The sequence below is a fragment of the Brachionichthys hirsutus genome, chromosome 5, assembly GCF_040956055.1.
Source record: "Brachionichthys hirsutus isolate HB-005 chromosome 5, CSIRO-AGI_Bhir_v1, whole genome shotgun sequence".
Lineage (NCBI taxonomy): Eukaryota > Metazoa > Chordata > Actinopteri > Lophiiformes > Brachionichthyidae > Brachionichthys > Brachionichthys hirsutus.
In genome coordinates this window covers 8,860,248-8,878,140 of record NC_090901.1, presented here as the reverse complement: position 1 = coordinate 8,878,140, position 17,893 = coordinate 8,860,248, and the positions used below count along the sequence as shown (strand labels likewise).

Sequence of the window (17,893 nt, the reverse complement as noted above, 5' to 3'; positions counted from 1 at the left end):
AAGAGGAAGAAGGAAGGATAAAGACAATTAAAGGTAAGCAGAACAAATGAAAATCCATTTATAGATCATTAGTATAATACAATGGGATTAATTCTGAATGGTGATTAATGCTGCTGTCGCATTAGGTGCATAATGAGCTGAAGCGTTTTGAAGGAGACACTGGATTCATTTGGTTTAATAAAACGCTGATTCTTACTTGCACCCTGTGCGAGAACAATGTCCCCTCCCAGAGCAGAAACGAAGGCAGGCAGGACCAATGTAGACTGAAACAGAACACGGCGTGGACATACAGCGTACTGGTTTTTTTTGAAGATCTTGTTCAGGTGTAAATAAAAACGTTGCACTGCATTTAGGATTTCTGGGATATAAACTGTTAATTCTCACCGTTGTCTATGGCCCACATGCTGCCAGATCCGGTGCCAGACTGTTTCCAGCGGAACCGGGTGGCCTCTGTCAGGGCCGCGTTGGGCAGAGGGATCGAGATTCTGGTCCAACTGAAAAGACAAAATGCAATATGAAGCTGCATATACTATCATATCTGTCATTACCCCCACTGACGGAGTGAGACAGAGGTTTAGAGTGACTACCCGCTGTAGTTGTCGGAGGAGTAGATGGTGCTGTGGGGCAGATGGGGTCCAGTGCAGAGCTCTGGCAGGCATTCAGTGTGGAGCAGAGACCAGGAGCGACCGTGATTGGTGGAAAACTCCAGACTCACGCTAATGAAAGATAACATTTCAGCATTTTAATTTGCAAGCCGAAAAAACAGTGTGGAATGACAGCAGAGTTGGGATTAAATGAGGAATAAATAATATTAGTATTAAGACTGCCCTTGGCAACTGAATATGAAGCTTCAGATGCCGGCAACACATTAAAACGTGAGAATTTCAATGCATGATCGTCACAACCTTAGATTTCTTATTCTCAACTCTTCCTAGATGCTGATGTTTAGAGGCGTATCGGTGCAATGCAATAAATGTCCCTGTACGCACCGGCCGCCATTCTTGACGGCTTCCAAATGAATGATTCTTTTAGATGGCAGTATTTCAGAATAAAAGTCCCGCCTAACCCAGCTTTAAACTGTGTGTCACACCTGTTGGCAGGCTGGTAGGAGCCGCATCCTAGGTTTACGGAGAACTGAGCGACATGCGTGTGCGTGCCAGGAAGCACAGGGAGCAGCTGCATGAAGTCCACTGCCCAAACATGGCGGCCAGCGCCACCGTGCGACCGCTGCTCCAGGCAGAATTGAGTGATCGGTGTTTGTAACTCGGTGGGCAGTGGCAGAGAGACCACCGCAGGAGTCTGAGGTACATCCAGCAGTGGAACGAAGAAGAAGAAGAAAAGTGGAATAATTGTAATCTAACCATTATAAAAGAGCACATTTTTTTTTTTTTTTTGCATGAATTCATTGTATAACGCTCACCCTATAAGATGAGTATGGGAGGGTGTCGAGTACTACGCGCTCCCTCCTGCCTTCAGACCTTCCAAACACAGTCACGTCGTTTTTGTGGGACTCTCCCGGATCGCAATCACCTCCACCTGAACACAAACGCAGCTCATTATATTCAGGGAGTGAGGCCCTGTGAACCACAATGCATGAACCGGGACAGAGGAATGCAATACCCATGGTAAAGTAGAAGCGAAGGTTTCCATAGGACGTGGTGTCGAGGTAGGGGGTGCACACCCTCCGCCGGCCCTCCTTCTCAAACACTACAGCCGAACCCAGTTCGATTTCTCCACACTGGGTCCCAAAGTCAGCGCCCTCTATATCCCAGCTGGGAAGACAAACACACACAGGGAAGGTTCAGCAAGTAGAATCATTCACTAACCTTTTCCTCAGTCGACTATTAATCCAAAACAGCTCCTCCTCCTTGTTTTCTGCTATCCAGTACCTTTTTTTTTTTAAGATTAAATGACATTTGTAGCATTAAGAGAAGCAAAAACTCTCCATCTCTCCCTCACACAAGTGTCATCTCATCATGCATGATGGGCGAGGAATATTCTGGGAATCTGCATGCAGGAAGGTGTGAAGGGGTGTGGCGGCTGCATGAATGCACTTCTGTGTGAAGGCCTTCTCATTAACGGAACATTGTTCCATTAATGAGTTTCTATCGCTGCGATAGAAACTGTAGTTTCTATTGCCTCGGCTCTCTTATCGCTCTGCCTCCGACACCGTTTCCTTACGTCCCTCCTGTCTTTGCATGCATGAGTCTCGCTCTGAGCAAACATTTGAAATTACTCACTTTGACGGTGAACTTTCAAAGTCTTCCTCCCAGTAGCTCCTTCCCTCCTCACGATGAAGGTCAATGTCTCTGGTGGAGGCAAAGTTCTGGCCGACTCCCTCCCCGCCATGGAAATAGAGAGCATTGCCCTCGGACTGGCAGGCGTGCTGGCCAACAAGAGTGCAAGCATTCACACATGAAACATCAAACATCAAAAGCATCTCATGATTAGGGCATTTATTCCGTTTTGACTGGCAGTAGTGTAAAATGTGTGGAACTCTCTCACGTCCCTGAATTAACGGCTCGCTTCATTATTATTAGTTTTATTTATAATTTTTCATTAAATAGTTGTCACTGCAGGACTTTGTCTCTTTGTTAATAAAGTCCAAATCTAAATTTATAAGGTGCACCTTGATGGTCGCGCCGGGAAAGAAGAGCCAGTTGGCGGTATCTGGGGGGTCCAGCTTGTCCTCCATGAGGGGGGTTCTGACGGCAGCATTGACCAGCAGCACGTTGTCCAGACCCCAACAGGATTCATATCCTTCGGGTCCTTGGGGGGCCTCCTGAGACCAGCGGATACGAACCCCCTCCGCCTTGGAGTGATGTGGCAGGGGCAACAGGTAGATGACTGTGCTGCTGTTGGTGGGGGCTCTGCAGGACAGGAAACCATGTTGCATGACAGGGAATGAGGAGCGAGATGATAAATTGATAAAAGGAGGTGAGAATGAGGGATAAAGGCTGTTCGGGTGTCCGCACCAGATGGCACAGCTATGGGAAGGATGACAAAAGAGGACAAAGAGGCAAAGAAGAGAGAGAGAGAGAGAGACCTGATCTTCTCGAGGGCGATCCAGTCATCGGAGGCGTTAACGTTACCGCTCAGGCTGTACGACACGAAGATGCTGGGATCTGAGTAGCTGTACCGACAGGAGCCGGAGCCTGGAGGACACAAACAGACAAACACGCTATGATTGTTAACACTCGCCTGCTGAGGGAGCAGCTAAAAGACTTGTTGGCAAGCTTCCTTTATTCAACTGTGGGATGTTTTCAGCAGAGCAATGAGCCTCCGTAATGCCCAGAGGGGGCAGTAATGTACGGCAGGGTGGATTCTTCTGACTGATTATCTAAATGGTGTCACGGCGGAGTGAAGGGGTTGGACGGAGGTGATCAGAAGACCCTATCGCTCGTTACTGCAATAGTCTGACTATTTGTGCACCTTTAAAATGCCTGTTCTTGAGGATGCTGTGGGAACTGGAACAGATGAAAGGTCACTAATGGAGGAAGCAGGGTAACCTCGTGTCCCCACCTTTTCTCTACCCCCCCCCCCCTCCTCCCACACCATCTGATGATGTGCCGGGTTCACGGCACACCAGAATCCTGCAGCGCTGCGTCATCCCTACCGAATACAAGCGTGCATTAACCTGCCGCCACTTCATTGCACTTCTCTGGTGAACTGCACTGCACAGAGCACTACCAAAAACACAAACTCATATTAACGAGGTCCAAATGAGAGTTCAGTGAGACAGAATGAGAGATGGGGAAAAAGGGAAAGAAAGAGAAATACATAAAATACGTTGTTGTCAGCAGTGCAGGTTATTTCCTCCCATCCCTATTCCTGCGAGAGGAGCTGGATGCATGTAATGGACATGCAGCTAAAAAGTCCACCATGGGCTGCTGGGTGTCTTTCCAGAATACTGTAATATATATGTATATATATTCAGTTTTAATACTCACCCAGTGCAAACTGCAGGATGGAGGCTGTGCTAGTATTGAGAGGTACAGTGGTCTGGGGAAGATAACAAGTCAGTTTAGGATATTGAAAGTAATGAAATAAAATCATAGCAACTATAAATTCAACAAGAGACATTTTCCAATGGGATCTGTTGCTCGGGATCGGCTTGCATGTTGTAATTTGCTGAGGCGGTGGTCGTGGCTGCACAGCGGTTGGTTTAAATGTAAGGTCAACGGTCCATTAAATGGTACAGTGGTTGCGCTGTGGTCAAACATGGCAGTTACCAGCTCTCGCTCTCCAACGGGCTCGCAGAAAGTCACGGCTCTGCCATGCATCAGCACGCCGCACTGCTCTCCCACGTCACAGTTACTGCACTCAGACCTGAGAGGAAAGGAGAGCAGAGTTCGAACAAAAGCAGGAGTCATTGCTCAGATGTGGACGGCCGTCACTCCCTGGGATTTTAAGAGGGGTCGTAAAATCTCCACCTACCAGATGCTCGGATCCAGCTCTCCTTGGAGGTTGGAGTCAAAGTCGTCACGCAGGACAGCGTGGGTTCCATGGAGCTCCACTGCAAAAGGCAGATGCTCACAGTCACACACAATCCTCACAACGCTTTGACTTGTCATGCTGTGAGTTCACGTGTGACGCTAATATGAAAAAAGAGCAGTTAAAAGCAAACTTACCAAGATTAGGCCTCAGCGGAGACTCGGTTGGAGCTGCAACATGCAGAGAGGAAGGTGTAGACATTGTGAGGACTGTCCAGCATTTCAAGGCTGTTACTTTTAATGGGCAGAGTCTGTATAAAAGTTTTAGGCAAAACTGCAAGGATATAGTGGATGGATGAAGTTTGCATTTGTTGAGTGTAGAGCGATGGGTCCAATTTGAAATTATTCCTGAGAGGCACAAACTTTCTCTGTGTCCCGACCTGCCACGGCTACAGTCGCTTGGCTGCTGCCTTTAATTCCTCTCTGTAATGAAAGGCCAACTAAAGGCTCAATCCCAATTAACCACCATTGTCCCCTGGGGTGCAAATACTCTGTAATCTGTAGCCACTATGCCGCTAACGAAATGAACCATCAAACGCTCCCAGGGGAACGCACAGCTCTGAGAGGAGGAAGGAGGCGAGAGAATGAAAGTGGGTGGTGGGTTTTAACACGTAATGAGTCAAACATGAGTTTTTAATGAGAACACTTTGTAAGATGCAGCCTGCATCCACATTTTGGCCATATAAGTTAAAGTTCACACAAGTTGAGCTAAAATTATGGAAGCATTAATACAGATTTTGCATCGAGGAGTCATACTCCTATTTTTTGCTTGGATATTCATATTTTCATGTTGAACCTTGTACTTTAGCATCTTGATTAATCTCTGCTGGCTATCTTTAATCTAAGCAAACATGTCGCCCTTCAAACTCACTGATCTTCCTTACGCTCCTCTGTTTTTTTTTTAAATCTTACTCCAGACTGAGGGGAACGATAATCTGCCTCGGTGTTCTCCTTCCAGGATGAGCCTGCCCACCTGATAAAACACGCAGAGATAACACAGGACTCATTCCAAAAGTTTAATTTCAAGTCAGATGCTGAAACCTAAGAGGAAGGATTAACGAAGAAGGTTTTCTTGCTAAAGTAATGGCTTTGGAGAGGGTCTTTACTTCAAGCTCAAGCCTCCAACTAGCTGTCCTCATTTCTCAATGCTGGATCCAATAGCTGGGCACTTAAAGATGGATTTACAAGTCGCAGAGCGGTGGAAGTTTCATGCCGACTGGAGACGACTTAGTGGCCTGTGCGACAGAGCTGATTGGTTCAGTGGTGGCGCCCGTCTCCAGGACCAGAGATCATGCTTAGCAGGGCCCAATGAAAGCCATCCTCCTTCGTCCTCTCTTTAGAGGAGTTATCAATCCCAGCACTCGCATTTCTCATTATTCCTCATTTACATTCCTACAAACTATAAAAAGAATTTGCTGTATTGTGCTAATTTTAGATGAGTACGTATTTATCTCATGCACTAAACCTGAAAAGAACATAAACCAAAACCCTGATTCCTGGTAATCCGCCCTCTGGAACTGACACACAGTGAGACATGCTTGGTTGGTATTCTGCTCTCTGCATTCGTCTCCTGTGTCACTCCTCTAATCGCTCTGTCTTTTTAGTTTGGACATTTGGCGGGAGAAAGATTTTAATTTTATTGTTATTTTTTTTGGGGGGGGGGGGGGTAATCCCTTCAAGCTTCTCCAGAAAGGCTTCATTTACAGTTTTCTTTCTGTGCTTCATCAGACTCTTTCTGCCGTCCCCGTCCCCGTCTCCGTCTCCCTCAATGTAAACCCGTTCCGTCCGTCTTTATAACCCCCTGCGCATCGGGGGCAGACAGTGGCACTCGTTTTGCTCAGATTAATCCCCTCTCACTTTCTTAAAGACTTCAATTACTGCCTCTTCTATTTGCAGCTCATCTCTGCTAATGCCTGTATCTCCCTGGCCACGGCTTATGCGCTTATGCATGCAGAGGGATGGACACACGCACACGCACACGCACACACACACAGAAATGCATTCACACAGATGACTTTGCTTTACAGAGCTGACCCAACTCTGTTATTTTGTTGATATGTGCTTGCATATTTATGCAAATATAGACAATAGTAAAAAACTGAGACAGTTCCCCAAACAGAGAATAACATGACATTGGTGTAGATAAGCAGGGTCAGGATAAGGGGGGGCTAAATGAGCATAAGCTCTGGCAGGATCAGACAGAAACACTGTACAAGCCATGTTAAAACTAATCTCCTCTTCCTCTCCCAACTCCGTAAACTGCACCCTCTCTTCCCAATCTCCTTCCTGGTTCTCCTCTTGTTTGCTTCTTTTTCCCTTTCGTCTGACTCGCATCCTCGACTGCATGAACATCGTTTGAAGTCAAGTTTCTCCCGTCTAACTGGCGGTTGCAATTACTGACTCCCCAGGACGCAGGATGCGGTTGTTCTTCCTGTACTGACTGGAGAGAAAAGGTTCACCTCCAGTCAGTCAGTAATGATAGGTGAGAGGAAGTCAAACTGGAACCAAGTAAAGGTCAAATGCAAGGTAGAGCTTTTCTCGTTTGTGCTCGATCATTTAGAAGGTACCAACAAACAATACACAACAGAAGAATTTTAATTTGCTGAGGAACATAAAAGTCAGGAAACAAAATGGAAATAGACATATGGCTCAGGGAGCCAGTTGGGCTGAGAGAGGGGAATATAGACTAGGTAGTGAGGCTTTCAAGGTTTTTTTGGCCACTGAGCGATGAGGGATGCCAATCGAGCCGACTGGCTGGCAGACTTTGTGGGTGGTGAGAGGGTGGTGAGAGCAGAGGCCTCCCATCCCTTCTCTGTTGCACTGTAATCAGGCGTCCCTCAGGGAGCAGTGGCCTCCTTTGAGTTATACGTTTCCTTAATAATCCATCTGCGATGCGGTGCACTCAGCCAGGCCCATAAAGACCTGATTTATTCCCCTGCTGGAAATGAGAGGACCTGGCCATGCCGAGCAGCAAGCTGGGACTGCCGGCCCTGCTGTCAGGAGACAGGACTGATGGACGGCTTTGCGGCGCCATTCTACAGGCACCGCCACACCACCCCAACACCAAGCCCACGCACACCTCTCCTCGGCCGCCTGCCTTGGTTCTTCTCATCTGGGCTTAATGAGTCCTTTTATGTTAACTCGGTTGGAGTGGAAACAAACCTTTATTTCTTCCTCCTGTTCATATACTTGCAGGCATTTAAAGATGTGGCAGTCATTTGTATCGTCTCATCCTCTAGCTGCCTGTCCAAACCATTCTTTCAACTTGCTCATTGGTGACAGGGACGACTGTGTTGTGCCCAACTTCCGCAATAAGTCAAAGTCTCTTCTGTCTTTATCCTTAATCTTTATTGTTTAGTTGCGTTTGTCTCTTTTTCGTGCTCAGCTCAAGTTGGTGCTCCAGTGTAAGCTTATTTCTCTAGCTTTGACATTTGCTCTTAAAGTCCTCACCCTGGCTAATCAACCCTGATTGCTGGCTGATTAGAGCAGTCGCCCATGCCTCCCTTTCTTTACTCCCTCGCCGTCTTGTATCGTGACCCTCCTTTAGATAACTTTAATCTCTCCAGCTCTTCAAAGCTAGCGTCTTAAGCATATGAACTTCTGAAGCGGCTTGAACTGCACCCCCCCTATCTTTTATTCCACTTTGATTGCTAATGCCTAGATTTAACATAACTTTTTTGCTAAACTTACTTTACCATGATCTTGCTAAAATCAGGATGCTAGCCAATTTCATCCAGCCGTGAGTAAAAATCAACGAACCTCTGCCTCTGCCGTTGGTCCCAAGTTATAGAAATGCAAGCTTTAGCTGCACCACTGCAACTTTTATTCAATGTGAAGTTGTTTTTTTGAGCTTCATTTTCATCTAAAGAGCCTTGTCTATTCCAGGCTCATGTTTTTTTAATCTGAAAAAGCTCTTTTGAAGTTGCAGGTTTCGGCTTGGGAAAAGGAAAAGGAACCGACTACGTAATGTTAGATCAGCGGAGTGGAGAAAAAAAACGATGCTCGTTTCTGTTTGTCTTTGATTTCACAATATACCAAAAACTGATCAGACTATTCCGTTGCTCCCCCCCTCCCTTTCATCTCTTTGCCTGCTTTTGCTTTCCGCCTATGGCGTGTTCGTTCCTCACTTGCAATTCGGATTTCATTACGTACTTCAGCAACATAAAGAGTCTTTCATTATTGCCTGTCTAAAGATTTCGCCCTCAGCAAGGTCAGCCACCTGCTCACATCCACACCATCCCCTCCTCATTGCTTTTGTTAATTATGCTTAAATACTTCGATATTTCCAGCAGACACTCATAACAGCTGCAAAACATGACCTTTCCAGTTGCCCCTCACCCTGTCTCTCCTAACCCCCCCATACCTGTTTACCGCTGTGTTTTCTTCAGATTGCACTTTCCACCCCATAGGTCTAAATCTCTCAATCTAAATTGTCTGACATGTGCAGTCGTGTGTCAGTGTGCTTCTGCAGGGCCTTGGCATTGAACAAGCGACTGTTGTTGGCTGTGGATTTTTCATTTGCAGAGAGAGAAGACTGGGGCAGAGGACGAGCTCTCAGGCGAGGAGTCAGAAGAGTCTTGCTGATCTCCGCCCTTCGTCGCCCTTTCTTCCCGGCCTGACTGAGGGCTCAAACGCCTCGTCTCTTCGAAACACAGGCGCGGAGCCAAGAAGTTGAGGACTGTGCTCGGCATGTGCTGCATCCGTCAGTGTCTCCAACGACCTGCCGAGGGACACATTTGTCCTCTGGGACTTGTCAGTGAGGTAACTTTGTAAATAAAGACAAAGTAGATGAGCTGTTTTCCCATGAAGCCACAGCAGCAGTTAGTGTACTTCTCTACTTTCACCATTAAAGTCAAATTTGATGAAGGATGCTTCTTTCCTGTAAACAAGCAATTATACCCACTCAGCATTCAGAGTGGGACTGCACTGTCAATAGCTACTTAAGGTTGTCACAGAAAGTGGATGTTAGAAGTGTCGGCCAGAAAGCGCAAATCTCTGACAGACGGGGGGGGGGGGGGGGGCTTGAGTTTAGCATAAGCTGAAATTAAGCTGGCAATATAGGACATCCAAATATCTCTGGCTTTGGCTGCATCATTAAAAAGAGAGCCAGAAATTGCTGAAATTCTACTGTCAAAGAAAGAACACACACATCATCAATACTGTGTCATTGAGACACAATCTGTGCATCTGATGGACAGTAATTGGGGAGTATAGCACATATGTCAGTGCATATAAGTGCTTTAACATATAGGTGTTTTTCACAGAGAAATGTCGGTCTGCAGGTGCAGCAAATGCATGTTTCTGTCATAAATCGGAATATCTGAATATCTTTCTTGTGCCTGCAGCCGCCACTCACCTCCTGCCTCGCAGAGCTGCTGGGCCAGAGCATCCTTGAAAATGATCTGGCCTCCATACGTTGCTGTGGCTCTGTGAGAGAGAAAGAAAAGGATTGTTGATCATACTTAACCAACTGACAGAGGTGGCACTATTTCCTTCTAAAGCAACATGTGTTCAGACATAAAGGTGCACGTTTTGTTTTATGCACATTTAATGCAAAAATCTGAAGGAAGTACGAGCTTCTCCACATACGTGGGGAAAACACAATGAGCAGGACAGCTTATTATTCATACACAGCTGAATTTCATTATTATTTATTGTCTTGTCAAAATGACTGCACTCCCTCCAACTGCCATTGCATACTATTTTCTTTCTATTTTCTCAGTCTAGTGTGGGTTTCAAAATCCTAGGATTTTAATAAGCGTTGTCATGTTTCTGTTTTTTCTGTTATCTTTTTGTGTGTTGCACTATTTCATGTGTTCTGTGACTGACCTCTTTCCCGCTCGTTGACACACCTGCTCTGATTGTCACACCTGTTCCTCATTCCCTTCGTCACCCTGTCTTCTTAGCCCTCCCTCTGTCTTCAACCCTCTGCCAGTTCATTGAACCTCACAGTCACGTTCCAGCCTTTTTTCCCATGCCGCCACCGCAGCCACCACCATAGCCTCGTTCCTAAAATCTTTGCCTGATTTGTGACCGTGCCTTTTGCCTAATACCTCTGCCAGTGTCGGTTGTTTTCTGTGTAACAAACCCTTTCTGAGATTAAACTCTTCTATTGATCTCTGTATTTTTTTTATCCATCCCATCCTTTTCAGCATTCTTCAAGTGTAAATCTAACTGTATGTTGCCTGTACAGAATATAATATGAAATATCCATCCAGTGGCTTTAAATGCATTATTCATTTGGCAGTCGAGAGCTTTAAAATATAAGAAGGTGAAATGGGTTGAACTGCATTGAGATCTCCTATTCTCAGCTGTAATCTAGCATGTAAAATGAGATCTAGTCTTGTTTTCAGTAGCAGTGACATTAGTAAAGATGCTGACAAAGCAGCTATAGAGTGCAAATGGTCATTCCTATCATTAATAATAACCCAATGCTAACAGCAGTGTAACAAAAACGAGAATAAAGAGATTAAAGTCGAAACCCGTAACACAGGCACATGGAGTGATGAAATATGAAAGAGGCAGCAATAGGCAGAGTCCCTGAACTGAGTAATGGGAAAAAGATTGTAAACTTTTGGAGCCTTGAAGCCTTCTGTAGCTCATTTTAGTCGGTGGCAATAACAAAATGTGACAATAGTATACAGTAGATGGCCGGTAAAGGTTCTATTACATCATTCTGGGGGGGAAAGAGTTTGGGTGGGATCGAGGACAAAAGCTCACGGCCCTGATGGTTATGATACGTCAGGGCCGTGTAACCGAGTTTCATGCTTTTGTTTCAAACATACTTAAAAGAGGACTGATATGTTTTAAATATCTTCTTCTCTGTTTGTCCGTCCCGTGGATTTTGCCTCAAACCTCACAAACGCTCCCCCCCAGCCCAACATGCAGAGTCGGGCCTTTTATTGGTGCTAAGGAATTTACTCACTCATCTCAGCTCATGAATAATTAGTAGTGCTCATAATTAATTAGTAAAGAGCTGGGGAGAAAACATTCTTAATTATTACACTTGTATTTGAGAATTGGCCGGAAACTAATTTTAGTCTGGTACTCATAAATAAATGATGGCGCCTAACGAACAGCGGGGGGGGGGGGGGGGGGGAATTTAGGAACAAGGACCTTAAATATTTACTCATCACAGTCTCGGCTCAGGTTCACTAAACAGCTTCTGAAGAGTGCCAGGGGGCTCCATCAAAGCACAATTGACCCCACACACATCCTTTATGCTCGCTGAGCACATTTGTGACAGTAACCCTTACTAAACCACACAGGAGAACAATGCCCAGTGATGGTTAGGGTGCTGGAATAATTATTCAGAAGTTTTACTCAGGTAAAGATAGCAACACATATTTCTATACTATTCTACCGTAGAAATACGAATGTAAAGTTTGGTGGAACTAGTTTACACAGTTTGTGAGATATACTTTGAACATGGACAGATGGACATATCAATGACTACAGTTTACTGTTACTGTCTTTTTATGTTGGGGAAAGAAGACACAGATGCATCTACCATGACGTCACAGAAGCTGGTCTCTCAGTGCTGCACCTTTGAAAGTGTGTTTCTGACTGTGTGACTTAATAAGGTGCCGTGCCATTAAGACAGTAGCCAGGAGAGGGCATTTATTCTGCAGAGTCTGTGATCAGCGCCGCGCGACGGCAGCGTCTGTCCTGCCGTCACACTCCACTGGCATCTCAGCGTGTGCCTCTCATTACCGGCTCCATGCAAGGAGTCGCACACACGCACGCAGAACAGCACAAAACATTTATTGAACATCTAAATGTTAATTTGACTTTCTTTAGGGGGGAAAAAAGTAATTAAGGAGCTAAGAGTGTTTATGTTTATTTTATTTCTCCAGTCTCCCTTCCTCCGATTCAAATGAAGGCTCATTCATCTTGTGAATACAAGTGTCATCCTCTCCTCTTTCATTACTCAAGAGGAGGAAATATGAAGGATGGAAGAGAGAGAGAGAGGGAGTGAAGACGATGGGGAGGGAGGGAGAGAGAGATCTGGATAAAATGAGGGGGAAGGGATTTGGTGAGAAGAAATGAAAATGGAGTTCGATGGCTTTGTCTTTTAAAGTCTGCAATCTGCTGTCAAATGGCGAGGCTTGGAAGTTAGGGCAGAGGTCCAGAACACACACACACACACACACACACACTTACACATGCAAGCTTTAACATGTATGCAGATGGACATGCTGTCACTCAAAGACACTCCGAAAGGGCCCAGAGTGGATAATTACCAAACATGTCTTCTGTGTTCAATTACGTGTTGCTGTCGGCCAGCTTGGCAGATCCCTGCTAACCATGCACACACACACCAACACACACAGTGGAGAACACTGATGGTTAATGTGCCTTAAAGTCAAATATATTTATGTGCGTAGTTAAATATGGCTGCATACTTTAAAAGCACTCAGAGCACAGACCTCTGCCGAGCAGCTCATTCCCCTCCTAATTGGATTTACACCATCCACATGCTAACCTGGATCATTAAAAGGCTCTAAATTGTTCTTGGTATTTTTATACACCAACCATGAAAAGTAAAAGTGAATCAGAGTTGATGTGTATTTTTAACAGATTTTTAAATCTGTAAATGTGGTGTTTGATGTTAATGTAATATTTCTTCCTAACGTCATTCTGGATCTGATCTGGATTAATTTTGGTCGTGAAATAGAGATTCCCACCCTACATGACTGTGTCAAATTCCATAAACATCGGTCAATAATCAACCGAGATATTGAGGAACAAATTTAGAAGCTCCATTGACTGTAATGTTAATGACGATTTCAAAGTGATCGAGGATCGAGGATCTCTTCTGGATCGTCACCAAACTTCAATCATCTATTCGTGGCAACATTCCCAACATTTCCTTAAAATGTAATCAGGATATGTCCAGAACATTTTGAGTTATCTTGCTAACGGACGGACAGACAGTCAAACGCCGTCTGATATAACCTCTTCCTCGCCTCGACGGAGACGAAGATAAAGCTGCACACTGTTCACGTGAGAAGCAATCATTTAAAAAGTTTTAAAAGCTAGTATTTTTCATGCAATACTTCCGAGGGTGGGGAACGCACACGCTGCATTGCTCTTTAGACACCTCGCTCTCCACAGCTCCAAATTAAAAGCTCATTTTCCTCCCCAGCTCACCAGGCCCGTTGGTAATCATGATTAATATGAGGAGCTTCAATGGTTCTGTAGTTCCCGTCGCCAGAAGCGGTTTGGTGTATTTGGACCCAGCCCTTGAAATGATACTCCTTAATTGGTTGATTTATCTTCCATGTTGAGGACCAGCTGTGGTTATGGCAACACAGTCAGTAGACGATGGGTCAAAGAAAGGAAGGGCAGGGAAATGAAAATGTGACGAGCGACAAGAGAGGCAAAATAAAAGAGGAGATGAAAGGGCGGCCCGTCAAGCATCCGCTCAAGAGCTCTGTAATTTAATTTGATTTGAGTCTTGATATTTCTATGTCTGTCAAAGCATGAGAAGATGTGATTGGCTTTGTGGAATCACATGACCCCCCCGCCCCCCCAAACCCTTCAATACCTTAATTATTTAATTGAAAAAAATAATCTCTGGAGAACATGCAAATTTAATGAAGCTCCACAGAGGAGAGATTTGGGAGGTGTTTGGAAAATTAGCTGCTTGTTAACATCGGGTAGGAGAGAGTTCTGGGTCCATACAGTCCGAAGAAGTGTTGCTGCTGTGGAGTAAAGCCAGGAGCGGGGCAATTAACCTTGACTACTACTAGCGGGTGGGAGGAACAAAAGCAATTAGGAGTAAAAATGTGATGGAAAAAAAAGCCGTTGACATTCATGTGCGGATTTAATCAGGAAAACAATTTTGCAATCGGTCTTTGTTTCCCGTCCTTCCTGATTCAGAGAGGGTCAAACTGGGAGGAGAGGAATCTACCACACCGACCCAGAGTCAACCAAAGACGGATGACTCTCAGCAATGCATGTCTGCAATCTATAAATCACAAAGGTCCAAATTAGTAAGAGCAAACAGGGCAGAATGAGAAGCAATCATTTCTCTCAAACTACATGTGGCCCCTGGGGTGTGGTTCCTTCTGCTAAAGGTCGTGCCTTACCTTTTATTTCAGTCCTGGACTACTTCCTTTAGAATTGATAAGGAGGTCACCGCGCCAGCACATGTGTCGTTGACCTGGTGGTGATTGTGTGTGACAGCACAGATGTGATGTGGAAAAATTAAGGCAGTGTTTATTGATCAGCGCGTATTATGTGTGTGTGTGTGTCTGTGTGTACGCAGGTGTGTGCTTGTAATTACAGCGGTCATGGACCATCCCTTGGGACATAAGAGCGCATCATGCATGCAGAGACCTTCAGGATAAACACCAACAGGGAAAGGTTTGCCTCTAAAACTTGATGATTTACTTTATATTCCGAAACACTGACACCTTCTAAAAGTTTCATAAAGGTTAAGTGCAAGAATATGAAAGATATAGGACTTGCTTTTTTTTTTATATGTGAATGTGTGATACAGGAAAATTGGAATTATATTGGTTGGCTAGGATTTGCCAGATTTGCAGCTCCTGTTGGTTTGTGAAGGGGGGGAAATAAAAGTAGATCAGATTTATACGCTCTGTCGTGCTTCATGTTCCTTCCTTGTATTCTACAGGGTATTTACGAGGCCAAAACGGTACAACCCAGAACTGATGCTTCGTTTTGCGTGGACCGGTGCATGAAGAGAATCTGCCACAGCCACTGGCAAGCCTGTGTTAATGATGAGAGGAGCTCATTCACGAGTGGCATTATGTTAAAACCCACTGAACGATTGACTTGGATAGTAGGAAATCAATGATGATGACTAATGCCAGGAGAAATTAGGCGCCAGTTGAGATATATTACCTGTCGGCCTCACGTCTGCCTTGTGACCTTTTGACCTCTGTTTATATAGCAAGCTGTCAATCATCCTGCCAGCAGTAGGAAATGACGGACTGGTAGAACTCAAGGACGCATTGTTTTCACATTATAAAAAGGTCAGCCTCAATCAAATCAGCACTGATTTCCATTGCAGCGCGTTCTCAGCCAGTACTTCTGAGCCTTGTCGCAAAAGCAGCTAAAAGCCATGCGCTCACATGGAGCAGTGAACATGCATCAACCATATATGATGACAATCATTTAGTGCGTGTTTAATGAACTTCGTTCACACTCATCTTGCCTGTTTTTGAGCAGATGGCAGCACCAACACCACTTGGAATGTTTTCAGCGACGGAATTCAATTACAGCAAATGAGACCAGACGGATTTAGGGAGGCCACACGGCACATTTCTCCCAATAGATCTTACAAGTGGCTTCAATCTGTCAAGGAGCAGTTAGAGCAAAGTGCACATAGCAGCGATGAAGAAAACACACACACGTGTTCGCAAACAAAAGCACTTAAACACACACACACACACACACACACTCAACAAATGCCGTGACCTTAAGAAACAGCGACTCGCTAAATCAGCAGACATCTGTGTCCTCAGGGGAACATTTTGGAAGGACCTCACTTGTAGTCATTAAATCGATCCCTAACTAGGCATCGAGATGAGACCCACTGGGGGGTCCAGTACAAAACACCACAGCTCCAAAACACATCTCTTACACACACAAGCAGCACACAGACATGGCTGCACAGCACCTGCTAGAATTAACGAAGCTACGTTTGGTTTGAATGTGTTTCACTGGAGGTGGCTGTTGCTGTTGATAAAACCTCACACACACACACACTTTGTGTGTGGAAGAAAGGGTTTGCCCGGGGTCTCTATTATATGAACTTATTTCACATTTGATTGGTTGATAATCGGAAGGTTGAAGATCTGAGTATTTCCTGAATCCAAAGGTTCTATAACAAAAACAATGCAGAAATCAAATATAGAGTCGTTTGAACAGGAGGGCAGCATTTAAGAAGCTGAAGAACGTTTGCTGCATTTCTGCCGCTGATTATTTTCTGCTAATCGACTCGTCTGAGTTTGGACCGATCGGAGCTGAGTTATGGATGTCTGCATGCTCCATCCTCCTCCTCTCCTCCCCCCTTCAAGGCCTACCCTTCTCTTTAAGTTGCAATTTACAGCCAGCCAGAAAATGAGTTCTTCTGGATGCCTACATCACTGCACTGTATCACCCTCCTGCTAGTGGTGATTTACCACAAACACTCCCACAATATTGACCATAAAACAGCCCACGGGCCTCAAACTGATGCGGCAGCGGAGCACTCGGGGCCCTGTGAAGGACACGGGATGCCTTTAATTGAAATGCTCATGGATACTGCCGGTGGAAAATGATCTATTCATCAATCAAGGCGGGAATTCTGCGGGCAAAGGCTTTCATGTATTTGCATGTTCAAGACGAATGTCTCTAAAACTCATATGTATATAATTAGTATCTGTGCCTCTACGGCCTGTTGGATTTTTCCCACAGCTCCGTTGCTGAACCCAAACTGGGGATGGAGGTGAGGAAGGTACTGGGAGAGATGGGGCGGTGAACTGGAACAGGACGGAGATAGTAAGTGTGTGTGTGTGTGTGTGTGTGTGTGTGTCTGTCAGGACCCCTTCTCCATCCAGCTGGAGTGTGACTGACCGACTTTGATAAGGCGAGCCGAAGGGGGCCACAGTTGTCATAGAGCCGTGGCCCCCTGCCAGCTCCGGCCATCATCGCCGCACCCCGTGAGGGTTGATACTCGCATAGCACACACATGCACAGACACACAAATAAAGAGGAAACACACAATCCTCATAAACTTACTCACGCTCAACAGTAAATGTGTTTGGCTCTGTGGATATCGTCTAAGTGGCAGCGCCACTTCAACAAAATCCCCGAATGAATCTTTCTGTAAGTCTGTTCCTAAAAGTCTTTGCCTGATTGTCTATCGCGTCTCTCCAGGAATTTATTGAGGGATTTTTTTGGAGAGGACTGCCAAAACATTTAATTTAGTCATGTTTTTATAAAACATGGGTGGCTGCTAATAAAAGCGAGGACTTGACATTGATATTGATTTTATATTGGCATGCGAAAAACACCTTTTCATTAGGTTGAAGTAAGACAAAGTAATACCACTATTTACGGATGGATTTTTGAAACATCTCTGACTTTTTTATGGGGGGGGGGGCGAGTTACTGGACTTTTCGTCTACGCTTTCTGCAGCAACAGCTGCTAATTGCATTTTGACTGATTAGCAGCATGCGGCTATAATTGATCAGTCGAGAGAATTAGGAAGAGTGAGTTGGAGGATGTCTCCAGCAGAGACAGAGAATATGACGAACAGCGAAACCAGACAGAGGAGGGGAGAAAAAGTGAGAAAAGAGACAAAGACCAGCGCTGCTCAGGTGGATAAACTTACTGTAAATCTTATTTTTTGGGATAAATCAATGTTGAACCTGTTGCACCTTTTC

The 17,893-nt window shown here is 45.1% G+C and overlaps 1 protein-coding gene across 1 annotated transcript in view; it reads right to left on the bottom strand.

Annotated features, from left to right (window-relative positions):
• Nucleotides 1–17,893, bottom strand: part of LOC137893839 (reelin-like) — a 68,983-nt gene that overhangs the window by 21,903 nt on the left and 29,187 nt on the right. The window contains exons 4-17 of the mRNA XM_068739279.1: nucleotides 9,850–9,920; nucleotides 4,632–4,664; nucleotides 4,438–4,516; nucleotides 4,233–4,329; nucleotides 3,951–4,002; nucleotides 3,047–3,155; nucleotides 2,630–2,870; nucleotides 2,241–2,386; nucleotides 1,621–1,772; nucleotides 1,421–1,536; nucleotides 1,091–1,299; nucleotides 588–716; nucleotides 385–494; nucleotides 197–263 (exon numbers count right to left, since the gene is read on the bottom strand). Of these exons, the coding sequence (XP_068595380.1) occupies nucleotides 197–263; nucleotides 385–494; nucleotides 588–716; nucleotides 1,091–1,299; nucleotides 1,421–1,536; nucleotides 1,621–1,772; nucleotides 2,241–2,386; nucleotides 2,630–2,870; nucleotides 3,047–3,155; nucleotides 3,951–4,002; nucleotides 4,233–4,329; nucleotides 4,438–4,516; nucleotides 4,632–4,664; nucleotides 9,850–9,920 (1,611 nt within the window). The remainder of the gene's footprint in view (nucleotides 1–196; nucleotides 264–384; nucleotides 495–587; nucleotides 717–1,090; nucleotides 1,300–1,420; nucleotides 1,537–1,620; nucleotides 1,773–2,240; nucleotides 2,387–2,629; nucleotides 2,871–3,046; nucleotides 3,156–3,950; nucleotides 4,003–4,232; nucleotides 4,330–4,437; nucleotides 4,517–4,631; nucleotides 4,665–9,849; nucleotides 9,921–17,893) is intronic.